General features: G+C 35.6%; 1 protein-coding gene across 4 annotated transcripts in view; it reads left to right on the top strand.

Annotated features, from left to right (window-relative positions):
* PTBP2 (polypyrimidine tract binding protein 2) overlaps positions 1 to 14599 on the top strand; it is a 91265-nt gene that overhangs the window by 21366 nt on the left and 55300 nt on the right. For all 4 annotated transcript variants that reach the window (XM_003808454.4, XM_008960540.4, XM_008960539.4 and 1 more), the window contains exon 3: positions 8649 to 8724. In XM_003808454.4, coding sequence (XP_003808502.1) covers positions 8649 to 8724 — 76 coding nt within the window. The remainder of the gene's footprint in view (positions 1 to 8648; positions 8725 to 14599) is intronic.

The following is a 14599-nucleotide window of genomic DNA, read 5'->3' as shown; positions in this document are numbered from 1 at the left end:
GCTACACAAAAGTAGAGGGAATGGTATATAATACACTTTTTTTCTGTTGGATAATATTAATGCAAATCTCAGATCATTTCGTATAATCTGCAGATATATCAGAATGTGTGTCTCTCTATTAAATGTGACATTGGTACCATTATAAAGTTTAAAATAATTTCTTAATGTCGTCTAATCTCCAGTATTCAGAATACTTTTTTTTCATTATTTTATTTTTCTTGCCTTTTCTATTTTGTTGTTGTTAGATAAACTGAGTCATCTGTACAATTTCCACTTTCTGGCTGGGCATGGTGGCTCACGCCTGTAATCCCAGCACTTCGGGAGGCTGAGGCGGGCAGATCACGAGGTCAGGAGATCAAGACCATTTTGGCTAACACAGTGAAAACCTGTCTCTACTAAAAATACGAAAAAATTAGCCAGGCGTGGTGGGGGGCACCTGTAGTCCCAGCTACTCGGAAGGCTGAGGCAGGAGAATGGTGTGAACCCGGGAGGTGGAGCTTGCAGTGGCGCCACTGGACTCCAGCCTGGGTGACAGAGCAAGACTCCGTCTTAAAAAAAAAAAAATTCCACTTTCTAGATTCTGCTGATTGTACCGCTATGTTGTCATTTCATATGTTCTTCATGTAAACAAGTTTACCTGAAATACAGGGGGTTGATCAGACTCTGGTGTAATTTTTACCAAGAATATTTTGCAGATGTACTCTATGTAATTCCTGTTGTATGTCAGCTTGCTCCATCTATTACAGAGTGCATCATCCTTTCACCTAATAGATTTTAGTAGCTAATGATTGCATAATTTTATTAGGTATTGCAAAAGTGGCGCTATTCTTTTTTTCTGCGTATATTAGAATTCTTAAGAATTATATCCATCAACTGTTTGGTCATACGTAAGTACCCTTTTTATACGAAAAGCAGGAGAGAATTTGACTTCTTAAGTTTTCTGATGAGTTGTTACCCTAAAACCTCCAGTATAATCAATATGAGTTCCTTTTTGTTGCTGTTAGTATCGTCGCGACAGCAAAGAGTTTAATAACATTTATTTTCTAGTGTGTTGCAGTAATCATTCTTCTTTTTTTTAATTTCTAAGCTGTTTTATTAAATGAAAAGAGAACAATGCTAAGCAGCTTGTATGGTGTGTGTGTGTGTGTGTGTGTGGGTTTTTTTTTTTTTTTTTGTATGAATGTTAAAAACACGGTGGCTCAAGCCTGTAATCCCAGCATTTTGGGAGGCCAAGGTGGTTGGATCACAAGGTCAGGAGCTTGAGACCAGCCTGGCTCTACTAAAAATAAAATGTGGTGAGACCCCGTCTCTACTAAAAATACAAAAATTAGCCCTTTGTTGTTGCACGCGCCTATAGTCCCAGCTACTCGGGAGGCTGAGGCAGAAAAATTGCTTGAACCTGGGGAGGCTGAGGCAGAAAAATTACTTGAACCCGGGAGACAGAGGTTGCAGCGAGCCGAGATTGCGCCACTGCACTCCAGCCTGGGCAACAGACTGAGATTCCATCTCAAAAACAAAACCGTGTATATATGTAAGTTTGAGGAAAAGAGTTGTATGAAAATTCAGGATAATTAATAAAAGTAAACGAGAACTTCTTTATATATATATATATTTTTAATTTTCTCAGTTAATGTTTGAATTTTTTTAACGTAGAAAATGTCAATGGGGTTATCTGGGGAGAAAGATTGTAGTCCATGAGTCCCCCTGTTGTATATATACCTGTATTAAAATATGCAATAAATGCTATTTTTAAAAATGTCTTATTACATAGAAAAGAAGACCAGAATACTAGCTCTCCACGTCTTACGTCTTGATCAGTGAAGATTAGCTAGCAAAACAACCATAACTTAGGGATAGCTTTATTTGTGGGAGGTGTCATTTAGTATGTCATGTATTAAAAATCATTTGTAGTCTTTCAGAGAGCATCTTATCTTTCTTGTAGGTGATAGTATTGGCTATCTATGTAGTGTCTTAAGTTCTTTAAATTATCCTTATTCTTACTTTTTGTGTACATTGTTTATAAAATAATGTGATCATCTTAATCTATCATTTTGATTATGGTTTGATCATTCTTTTACTATTTCCGCTTGTTAGTAAAGCCTTTATACTTATTAAATTATGATAAAAATGATTATTATAACATGCCTGGTTTTACTTAAATATCTTATTTAAACGTTCTGATTGTTATTCTTTCTTATTCAGGTTTCTTATTGTCATGTTTTATGTCTGTTTTCAGGTGTAATTGTCCTCTCACAAATGTATCCCATTTTGGGTGACAAAATACCTGATCACCTTATCCTTATAGTTTTCTCCCTAGAATCTTTTTTGTTATATTAATCAAAGTTTATTTGTGAGAATGTTATGAAATATAAGAAAATGAACATCATGAACCTACCACTCAAATAAAAAAACTTGAATGTTACCAATACTATTGTATATTCCATATGCAGCAATATTGCTTTTTTTTTTTTTTTTTTAGAGTCTTGCTGTGATACCCACGCTGGAGTGCAGTGGCGTCATCTTGGCTCACTGCAAGCTCCGCCTCCCTGGTTCACCCCATTCTCCTGCCTCAGCCTCCCGAGTAGCTGGGACTACAGGCACCTGCCACCACACCCGGCTAATTTTTTGAATTTTTAGTAGAGACGGGGTTTCACCCTGTTAGCCAGGATGGTTTTGATCTCATGACCTCGTGATCTGTCCGCCTCGGCCTCCCAAAGTGCTGGGATTATAGGTGTGAGCTACTGCGCCCAGCCCAATATTGCTTTTTAATCCCCCTTCTTACCCTGTCATGGGTAGGTGGCTGCCACAACTTTTGCCTTATTTTTTCAATATGGATTATTCATGTAAATGACAAAAATATATTTAGTTTTTTTTTAGTTTATGGAAATGGTATGCCCATATAATGTTTTCCATGTCTTGTGTTTTAATTCAATAATGATTCTAATAAGCCGTATTTTTTGGATAGTTTTATAATACTCATTGCTGTGATATACTCTTTTGTGAAAATACCCATTTTATCTTTTATTGGACATTCGGGTTGATGGACATTTGAATATTTAAAGATTTTGACTTAGGCCGGGCGTGGTGGCTCAAGCTTGTAATCCCAGCACTTTGGGAGGCCAGGGCGGGCAGATCACAAGGTCAGGAGTTCGAGACCAGCCTGGCCAACATAGTGAAACCCCCATCTCTACTAAAAATACCATAATTAGCGGGGTATGGTGGTGGGTGCCTGTAGTCCCAGCTACTCAGGAGGCTGAGACAGGAGAATCGCTTGAACCCAGGAGGCGGAGGTTGCAGTGAGCTGAGACCGTGCCATTACACTCCAGCCTGTGTGACAGACTGAGACTCCATCTCAAAAACAAAACAAAAACAACAACAACAAAAAAAGATTTTGACTTTAAGAACAATACTGCTGTGAACTTCTTTGTACTTGTTTCCTGGTGCATTTATGCAAGCGTTTTTGAGAGGGTATATTTAAAGGTATAGGTATATATTACTAGTGTGTAAAATAAACTTTATGAGACAGTACTAGATTATTTTCCAGTGTATTGTTCCTATTTATGTTCTCACCAGTAGTGCGTAGGAGTTCTTGCTGTTTCAGATCCCCACCAGCACTTGGCTAGGTATTTAATTTCTTAATTTTTAACAATTTGGTGTGTAGTATATTCTCTCGTCTTCCTTTGTCTTTCCCTGATTATTAATGAGGTCTTACATCTTTTTTCCCCCCATATTTATGGCCATGGATGTTTCTCTTTTGTGAAATTCTGTTAAATGCGTATTTGTGTTTTTTGCTTGATAAAATGTGAGCTTATTATTTAACTGATTTTGTAGTTTTAAAAAATTGCTGGGGGCGATGGCTTGCGTCTGTAATCTCAGCTTTTTGGGAGGCTGAAGGAGGAGGATTGCTTGTGGGGCCCAGGAGTTTGAGGCTGCAGTGAGCTATGATCGTTCCATTGCACTCTAGCTTGGTGACAGAGCAAGACTTTGTCTGAAAAAAAAAAAAAAAAAAAAAAAGTGTGTGTTTTACAGTTACTGACTGTCTTTTGGTTATTTGTGTTGCTGGTGTCTTTTCCCAGTTTGTAGCTTGCCTTGTCACTTCTTTATGCTGTCTTGTCTGTCTGTCTCCCTCCCTCCCTCCCTCCCTCCCTCCCTCCCTCCCTCCCTCCCTTCCTTCCTTCCTACTTTACTTTAGATTCAGGGTTACATGTGCAGGTTTGTTACATGGGTATATGGCTTGAAGCTGAGGTTTGCAATACAAGTGATCCTGTCAGCCAGAGAGTGAGCTCAGTACCCAACAGTTAGATTTACAATCCTTTCTCCCTCCCCCCACCACTAGTTCCCAGTGCATATTGTTGCGGATTAATACAGATTCTTAATGTATAGAGTTTTAATGTGACCACAAATTCCCTTTGCATCTTAGATAAAAATAATTTATATGATCCCATTCTTTACACATTCCAAATTTTCCTTTGCTCTTTTGGACATCTTCCATGTTGATTGCTGGAAGTCTTGAAGGCAATCCCTAATAACAGTTTTTAGCTTTTCAACTGTTGCTGTGATATGGTTTCTTATAGAGATTTTTGTAGTAGAATTTATCAGTATTTTCTTTCATGTTCAGTTTTCTTGTGTCTTAATTTAAAAATCCTTACATACTCAGAGTTCATAAAGATACTATATTCTGAAATTTTAAAAAATTTTGCTTTTTATATTTATCAGAAAATTATTTTTGTGTATTGTATTTAGTAGGGATCTGGTTTCATTTTTTTGCCCTTATTAAGATAGTCAATTAAATTGAAATCTCTGTAATGACTTTTTCATATTACAGGTATATATATCGTAAGGCAAAGGCTGAAAAAACTATCATAACAAAATGCAGAATATGGTGGCATAAATAAAAGAGTATTTTTGTTTCTTTTTCTGTCATAGCAAAAGTCCTGTTGGTATAAGAAAGTGGTATCAGTCTGCTCCATAAGGTTATTCACTGGGCCAAGTTTCTTTCATATTGTTGCTTCACTGATCCCTAGGCTTTTGTTCTTGGCTATGTGGTCTGTTGATGTGTGATTGTGCTCTTCTCCTTGTTTAAAAAAAAAGTTTTCCCTGTATTTGTGTATTTCATTGTCTTTTTTAAAAAAAGTCAGCTTTTGATTTTACTGATCCTCTTCATTGTACCATTGTTTTCTCTATTTTTATTGGTTGCGTGAGTCAGGGCTTTTGCAAGTCTTTAATAGGTAGGTGGTATTCAGTCCACTTCTTCATCATCTTGGTGGCACCTCTGTTTAAGGAGACCAGGAATACTCACCTGGGTACGTACCTTTCTTCCTCTCTGATAATCTGTTTTTCCTCAGGAACTTAATATTTGTGTCCTTGCCCTGTGTCTTTCTGTCATGGTTCCCTAGGCTGCCATCTCCACAGGAGAAAATGTTTGGTTAGTTCTCAGTCCCAAACCATAGCAGAGCCCAGAGACTCTTGTCACCCTCAGCCTTCAGTCCTTGGTTGCCTTCTTCGCAGACCTGGCAGCTCTTCCACCTGAAAGTGATACATGGTATTAATAGTTGGACTAGACTGTTATGATAAACAGAGTATCTAATAACCATGAGAATAAAAAACAAGAAATTTGTAACATTGAAATGAGTGCTAAATGGCCTTTAATCTGTACTTGCTTTTGCACATTTTTTTTTTAAGTGGTTTCTTTCTCTGACGTGTAGAGTGTATCTTCTTATTTCTGAATTTTCTTGTTTCTATGGGATGTTAGTTTCTCTTGAAATGGTCATTGATATTACTCAGGAAGAAAAGTTTCTGTGGTCAGATTTAATAAGAGATATCTATGCTAGTCTTAACATTTAATTTCTTTTAGTTGAATCTAAAATTGATATCATTCTTAGATGAATTAAAAATTTTTTAAAGAGCATGTATTCTTTAGTATTTTGATTCTAAGTACCACTAATTTGACTTGTTTCAACAGTCATTAATGTGGGGCAGTCATCAATCACTACCATTGATCATTTATTTCATATACATTGTAAGTTAAATGACCAGGCTGAAATAATTCAGATGAAATTATTCTGTCAGTTAATGTGGTAATGTTAACATTTATCAGTAGTGCTGAATCACTTCTTTTGGGCATAATAGTGGTAAGCTTTTTGCTCAATGCAAAGACAGGCATAATTGCTTTTTTTAAATAAAAATGTAATTTGTAAAAATACTCCAGTAATTTTTGTAAAATCTCAAAATTGCAAATAATTTGACGTTATTCTCAGTAATGAAGGCTGTTAAATCTCCTCTCTTAACGGCAGGTATGAAATCATTTGAGGAAGAAAAAAGTTCATAAATACAAACTTAAAAAAAAATGGAAAGACTTTTCCATGCAAAAAGATGCATTGCAGGAAGGAGGAAGAGTGTCCTTCATAGCACACCACAAGTCAGTATTAGAGGCTTGCTTTTCTACTTGAGTAGACCCAAGATTCCCCACCTATCGTCTTCCAAAGTTACTTGTGATCCACTGCAATCACAAGTTTTACAGTGTTATACTCTAGGTGTATGGAAGGATTTGAATTCACAAATAGTCAAACATCAGAAGAATAAGCTGATAATAATACATTTGAAAAGAGGTCAAGTATATTTTTGAAAACTAGGAGAGTTAAAGTGTTTTTGTGAACTAAGGAACAAATAAGGCATTGACAATATTTTACTTGATTAGGAATTTTGTTCAGGTGAGTAAAACTTTAAGCTTAAGTTTTGTTTTTGTTTGTTACTGTTAGAATATCTGATCTGGACTTCTGTGGATTTATGGAAGGGCTGGCTTTATTTCTCTATCCTGTGGGAGGGGCAAACTTTGATTTTGTATGCGGAGTAACTTGACCTTCAGTTTTTTTGGTCTGAGAACAAAGGCCAAAAAATATGTAACAGTTAATAACGTAATTCACTTACTTAGTCAATAAATATGTGGGGACATTGTACTTGGTTGACACTTGGGAATATTCTAGTGAGCACTACTGATGTGAGCCAGGCACTTTGCCTGGTAATCACTGTTCGTGTATAATTTAATCCTAAGGGCTGTGATGTAGATGTTATCCCTGTTTTACAAATAAAGAACTTCAGGCTTAGAATGATTAAGTACTGTTACCTAACTGATAAGTGGAAGCTGAGCTCCAGAGCACCCTTTCTTAATACAGTATTTTCTACTTGTCATGAAAACATGAAGAAAGCTAGGAAACATTTTCTGTGTTGATAATGAGCCAATAATGTGTATCAGTGGTTCTTAAACTTTAGCATGCATCAGAAACACTTGGGGATTTTTTTTTTTTAACCTGGGTTTTTAGATCCCACCCTCAGAGTTTCTTATTCAGTAGGTCTGGGATTGGACCTGAGAACATATACTGTCAGTAAGCTTCCAGGTCTAATCTTAGGATTAGGGACCACACTTTGAGAATCATTAGAGTATTCAATTAGATCTTAGGGACTACACTGTGAGAATCAGTAATGTATACAATTCTGCTCATCATGTTCTTATAAAACTATGCCATGCCAGATCTTCCATATCTTGATTAGAAATTGGTTAAGAAATTAGGCTTGGTGTAAATACAGTATCAATGTGGCTTGAAACTGGTTGTATTTTTCTGTTTTTTTTTTTTTCTTTGTGCATTTGATGCTAATAAGTAGAAAGCTCTTAAAATATTTAAGGGAGACAACCTATGGATATCTGTTTACTGTTCTCATATTTGTTGTAATACAGTTTATTCATTATGAGTTTAAATACAAATTAGCGTAAAGCTTATGGTTAATTTGGATTTTTTGGACTTTCTGAAATGCTTTGATAATTCATTGCCTCCTTTGCACATTTTTTTCATTTTGATGGTTGCATTTAACTTCTTTGTACTGATTTTTTAAATCAGCCAGTATTAATTTAACCTATTTTAAATACTAATATCCATGTATGTAAATATCCATAACTAAGTCAAAACAGTTGATTTTAGCTAGTTTAAATATTAGTCCATTCATATTTTTGTAAATACATAACATTTTCAAAATAGCTAAAATGTCACTGGCTGGTTTGAACAACTGTGCAGTTACCGAAGAGATGAATGTATAACCTTTTCTGTAAAGAATTTTAAGACATGACCTTATTTTTTTGCAGAAAGAAATCTCTTCATTCCAAAGATTTTGCCTTTGCTTTCAGTGTTCTAGCCACTGAAGTATATACCTGTTTAATTTTAATAATGATGATGATATTGATATCTAACTCACCAGAATGAAGTTCTAATTTTCTAAAGACCTGAATTATCTGGATGAATAAAGGACCATTGGGATGGAGGATTTATAGAACGTTTCTGAGAAAGTCTAGCTGTTGTGGCTTTGGTTTGTTTGTAAACAATTGAGATAGCTTTCCAAAGCTTTTGCTTATAAAATCTAATCACTTTTTCTATTTATTGTCTTTTGGGCTTAAAGAAGGGAAGGGAACACTGTTGCCTTTGTGAGAATGGGAGAGGGATAGATGGGAGAGTAGAAGGATGAAGTTAATTTTTTATTATAGGGATTAACATTTTTAACTATTCCCAATAGTGTAACATTTGACATTTAAGTGAAAGGCTTTTAGATTAATATTTTTAAATTTAAAGATGTCTTATGCTAATTTGTTTTTGTTTTCATAGAGAGGATCTGACGAACTACTCTCAGGCAGTGTTCTCAGTAGTCCGAACTCTAATATGAGCAGCATGGTAGTTACAGGTAAGTGTTACTCTCTTAGCAGTCTGTCATTTGCCATTTTAGGGGGCAGAATGTTAAAACTCAAATTTAACCCTGTTATACCAGGAAAGCCTTTCTTTTTAAATGCGTATTGAAACATTTTAGAGTAAATTTTACTAAAGTATATATGAGCCGAGTGAAAAAAAAAAAAACCTGAAGCTGGTAACTTTGGTGAACAAGTTACTCTTAAATTTGATTGCTTTTCATTTTTGAACCACAAATGTAATTCTGTCTCACATTATAGCCCCTTCATCTGCCCCTCTGGTATTTTTATTTTGTTTTTATTTTTTGTGTTTGTGTGTCATATAATATTTTTACTTTAAGTATTTATGCCACAAACCCTAAAACCCAAATTTTAAGTAAAAACCGAAGAATTCAGCTACATAGTTGTTTAAAACCATTGCAACCATAGTTGCTATGGTTTTAACTAATTTTTTGCTGAAACAGTATTTTAATTCTGAGTTGATCCTTTTATGTTGTCTACCTGCATATTTAAGATGATTTGTTTTAATCTTCAAAGTTAGAGTTTAAAAAAATTGTATATGTCTGAAATAATGTTGTTTGTAGCATCTGTCAGTAAAACAATATAGACCAAATTTTAGACCTTAGTTTTATGGCTGATGGGCCAAATTTTTTTTTGTATTTTGTTTAGTTTTGCTTGAATTGACGTGTTCTCATCTGAATGGGCCAAATTTTGAATTTGACTATTATTATTATCAAATGAATTTACCTCACAACTCCACATTTTACATTATTTACCTGAAACCAAAGTTCCTTTTTCTGTATTTTAACTTTGAATTATTTGCTTGAAGAACAAATTATATTTGGCAATAAAAGGATCATGAAAGACTAGAAGACATTTTGGTTTCCCTTAGGTAGCTGTGCTTAATGTATACATACATCTTGACACACACAAACACAAACACACATCTCTGACAATTCAGTTAACTAAAAATTATAAGGACTTAACAGATAATAGTCATGATGTGAAGATAAATTTGTCAACAGGTCATTATCATTGATTTTGCTATGTAATGATTACAAAGCAAAATCACTGGGCCTTGATTTTGATAGTCAAAGTACCATGTACACATAATTGAACAAATAGGCAGAAGTGTGTAACTCTGGTTTGTCGGTTTCTCTCTTTGTTTTTACAATGCATACTGTGATCGATAATGGGAAATTAATTTGGAATTAATTTCCAAATATTTAGGGCTAGTGACAGAGTAACTAGTAGCAGCCTTGGCCCCTTTTTCAGTCTCCCCCCAAAACCAAAAAGTATGTAACTGAATAAAATACGTGAAACAACTGTTGTTTGGAAGTGATGAGCAGACAGTATAAGATCATCCTTGAGAGAAGGGGTACAGGTGAGGTAAGTATCATGAACACTCTGGCTTTCTGTCTTGGACTATTTTACTGCTCTAAACCACAGAGAAGTGGAGAGCCCAGAGTATACAGGTCTCACTGAGCTGAAGAGACCAAGAGTGGGTGTCAGGGCTGCCCAATCATTTGGAATTTATGGAGAAGTCCTGGAGAAAAGAGAGCTGTCTAGGGGTTTAGGAATAGAGCAGGGGGCAGAATTTAGTATGGTCATTTCACTTCATTCACAGTTTTGGATAATGACTGGGTTACATGTGTGCAGGTTGAGGCTTTGCCAGGTCTATCAGAAATTGTCTGCTCTGGGGCTAAATGGTGATTCCATAGGTTGCACGGTACTCTGAAACATTGGAGTTCTGAGAAGTCAGAATGCAGACATCTTGCAGGGTACTTCAAACACTCCATTTAGACTACAGAAAGCCTGGACCTGAATAGAAAGGATCACACCCTATAGGAAGTGCCATCTATAAGACTGAGATAAAAACCAGAAACCTAGCCCGATAGGAAGTGAAGGATTCACCAGTTAATCTAACCAGTAACTGATGAAGGATTAATCAGTAATTTAGTTGCCTTCCAAAACAAAACAACACCCCCAAGAAAGACATGATATAGTTGTCCTGCAACTATCTTCCATAATATCTAGTATACCATCAAAAATTACAAGTGATGTGCAGAAGCAGGAAAGTAACCCATGAAATATAAAGAACACATTTAATAGGAACAGATTCCAAAATGACCTAGAGTTAGAATTAGCAGACAAGGACAATAAGTATTTTAAGCTGTAAAGGAAAAGATTGAAATAATGAGTGATGGAGGAGTGTGTTGAAGAGATAAAAAACTATAAAGAAAGCATGTAGAAATATTCTAATTGAAAAATACAGTTTTTGAAATAGTTGGGACTAATTCACTGGTTGGAACTAATAGCAGATTGGAGACAATAGAAGAAATGTTAGTGAACTTGAATACTGTTGAATACAGTGATTAAATCTGTCAGAGAGGAGAAAGTATACCTAATGGACAATGAAGCAGTCTGACATGTAAGTTGAATTTCAGAGTGAGAATGTGGGGGAATAAAACATGTATCTGTTTGAGATAGTAATGACTGAGAACTTCTAAAATTTGAATAAAATATATCAACTTACATTCCTAAGAAGCTCAGGTAAACTCCTCATGTAGGCTAAATAAAAAGAACCACACTTAGACACATAGTAGTCAAAATATTGAAAACTAGAAATGAAGAGCAAAGCTAAACAGCTGCGAAAAAAACGTCTAACAGGAGACCAACACCTTGTATTAAAGGGGGAAAAAAAAGCGAATTTCTTTAGACTGAATGGCATAACTTGGCTCTACAGGGGATAAGAGGAGTACTGGGAATGGTTAATATGTGTATAAATTTTAAAAGGGCTCTCTCTTTTCCTATCAGTTTCTTTGAAAGCCTTTATGTAAACAACAACTTTGTATTATGGGGTTTATTATGTAAATGGATGTTTATATGACAACAGTTAGTACAAAGTGAAGATAAATGGAATTCTTCAGTGGTAAGGTTCTTATATTTTACCTGAAGTGATACAGTGTTAACTCTAACATAAAAAGATTCCGTTAAGGTTGCATATCAAAATTCTAAGTGTAATCTCATTTAAAAAGATATAAAGAAGTATAACGAAAAGCCAATAGAGGAAAAATTGGAGCATTGACTACCAGTTTTCAAGAATTACTGCAAAGCTACGGTAATTAAAAATAGCATCATAATAACATAAAGATAAATAGGTCAGTGAGACAGAGCAGAGAGTTCAGAAGTTAACTCACACAATTATGGATAACTGATTTTTGACAAAGGTGCAAAGTCAATTCAGTGGAGAAAAAGTAGACTTCCAGCAAAGGGTGCTATAGCAGTTGGAGCTATCCGTATGCAAAAAAATGATCTTGGATCTGTATCTCACACTGCATATGAAAATTAACTCCAAATGGATCATGGCCTAATGTAAAACCAAAAATTATAAAATCTCTAGAAAAAAATACAGAAAATCTTTGTGACTTTGGATTAAGCAGAAATGTATTTGATATGACCCTAAAAGCACAATCTATTAAAAAATGGAATTTGACATCAGAATTAAAATCTTCTGCCATTCAAAAGAAACTGCTAGGGAATGAAAAGACAAACCATAAACTGGAAGAACATCATAACAAAGCATATAGCTGATAAAGGACTTCTATCCAGAATATTAAAAGATTCAGTATATGTAAAATCAGCAGTCAAGCAACAAACTACTCAATGAATTGGCCAAAATATTTGAACAGGTAGTACAGCACAAAAGATATACAGATGGTAAGTAAGCACGTGAAAAAGCTGGTCAGCATCATTAGTTATTAGGGAAATGAAAATTAAAACTACAGTGAGATAATATTACAAACCTATTAATAGTGACTAAAATTAAAAAGAGTGCCATCTTGGAAAGCATGAGTTGGGAAGAATGTGGAAGAATGTTAATATTCACAATACTGCTGATGGGAATGTAAAATCGTAGTACTTTGGAAAACAATCTGGTAGTTTCTCCATGATCCAGGTTATTTGTCTCCTAAGCATTTACCCAAGAGAAAAGAAGGCATCTATTCATTAAAAAACTCTCATGTTAATGTTCATAGCCATTTTATTTGTAATCACCAAAATGTGAAACAAACATTCATCAACAGATGAACTAATAAGTAGATTCCTGTTTTGGCATCATATGCTTTTCCATACAGTGGAATAAAACAGCCATGTAGAATGAGCTATTGATAGACACAACAGCAATAATGAATCTCCAAACAATTATGTTATGTAAAAGATGGGAGAAAAAAAGACTACATCCTGTATGATTCCATTTATATAAAACTCTGGGAAATGCAAACTAATCTAAAGCAAATTCATGGTTCTTAGGAGTTTAAGAGTGGGAAAGGACAGGCAGGAGGGGTGGCAAAGGGACACAGGAAAACTCGGGGGTGATGGACATATAAATTATTGTGATGGTGGTTTTATGGATGTATGTAAATGTCAAAACTTGTCAAATTTTATAATTTAAATACATGTACACATCCTAGAATGGCCGAACTTCAGAACATTGATAACACCAAATGCTGGCAAGGATGTGGAGCAACAGGAACTCTCACTTACTGCTCAGTGGAATGCAGAGTGGTACAGCCACTTTGGAAGATAATTTGGCAATTTCTTAGAAAACTATACAGCCGGGCACAGTGGCTCACGCCTGTAATCCCAGCACTTTGGGAAGCCAAGGCAGGCGGATCACCTGAGGTCGGAAGTTCAAAACCAGCCTGGCCAACATGGAGAAACCCGATCTCTACTAAAAAATACAAAATTAGCCAGGCGTGGTGGTGCATGCCTGTAATCCCAGCCACTCAGGAGGCTGAAGCGGGAGAATTACTTGAACCCAGGAGGTGGAGGTTGCAGTGAGCCAGGATCACGCCATTTCACTCCAACCTGGGCAACAAGAGCGAGACTCCATCTCAAATATACTTTCATTGTATGATCCAGCAGTTGTGCTCACTGGTATTTGCCTAAAGGAGTTGAAAACTTAGTCTGCGCAGAAAGTAGCACATGGATGTTTATAGCACCTTTCTTTATAGTTGCCAGAACTTCATAGCAACCAAGAAGTCCTTTAGGAGGTGAATGGCCAAATAAACTGTGGTGTATATTCAGACAGTATAATGTTAATCAGCACTAAATGGAAATGAGCTATCAAGCCATGGAGAACCTTCAGTGTACATTACTAAATAAAAGAAGCCACTCTGAAAATTCTGCATACCATGTGATTCCAACTATATGACATTCTGGAAAAAGCAAAATTATGGAGACAGTAAAAATCAGTGGTTGCTAGGGTTTAGGGGTTGAGGGAGGGATGAATTGGTGGAGTACAGAGGATTTTAGGGCACTGAAAATATTCTGCATGATACTATAATGATAGATACATGTCATACATTTTTCCAAACCCATAGAATGTAAGACACTTGGAGTGAACCTGGAGGTAACTACAGACTTTGAGTGATTATAATGTGTCAGTGTAGGTTCATCAGTTGTAACAATGTGCCATCTGGTGGGAGATGTTGATAAAGGGGAGGCTATTTGGGGCAGGAGGCAGGGAAATCTCTCTGCTTTCCTCTCCATTTTGCTGTGTACCTAAACTTACTCTGAAAAATGTCATTGAAAATTTACTCATGCGCTTGCATTGCATTTCTTTTGGATATTACTGGTCTAAGTAGTCCAGTTAAAAGACAAAGATTGTCAGACTTGATTAAAAAGCAAGGCCTAACTACACTGTCAATACGAGGGTCAGGTAGAAATATCAAGATGCAGGTTGAAAGTAAAAAGATGGAAAATGATACTTTGTGCAAACAGTAAGCACAAGAAAGTTGATATGATTATATTACTAGACAGAGAAAAATTTAAGACAAATATTACCAGATATAAAAAAGCATATTTCACAAT

This window comes from Pan paniscus, chromosome 1 (assembly GCF_029289425.2).
Source record: "Pan paniscus chromosome 1, NHGRI_mPanPan1-v2.0_pri, whole genome shotgun sequence".
NCBI lineage: Eukaryota > Metazoa > Chordata > Mammalia > Primates > Hominidae > Pan > Pan paniscus.
The sequence above is the reverse complement of the archived record's forward strand: the minus strand, read 5'-3'. Positions and strand labels throughout refer to the sequence as shown.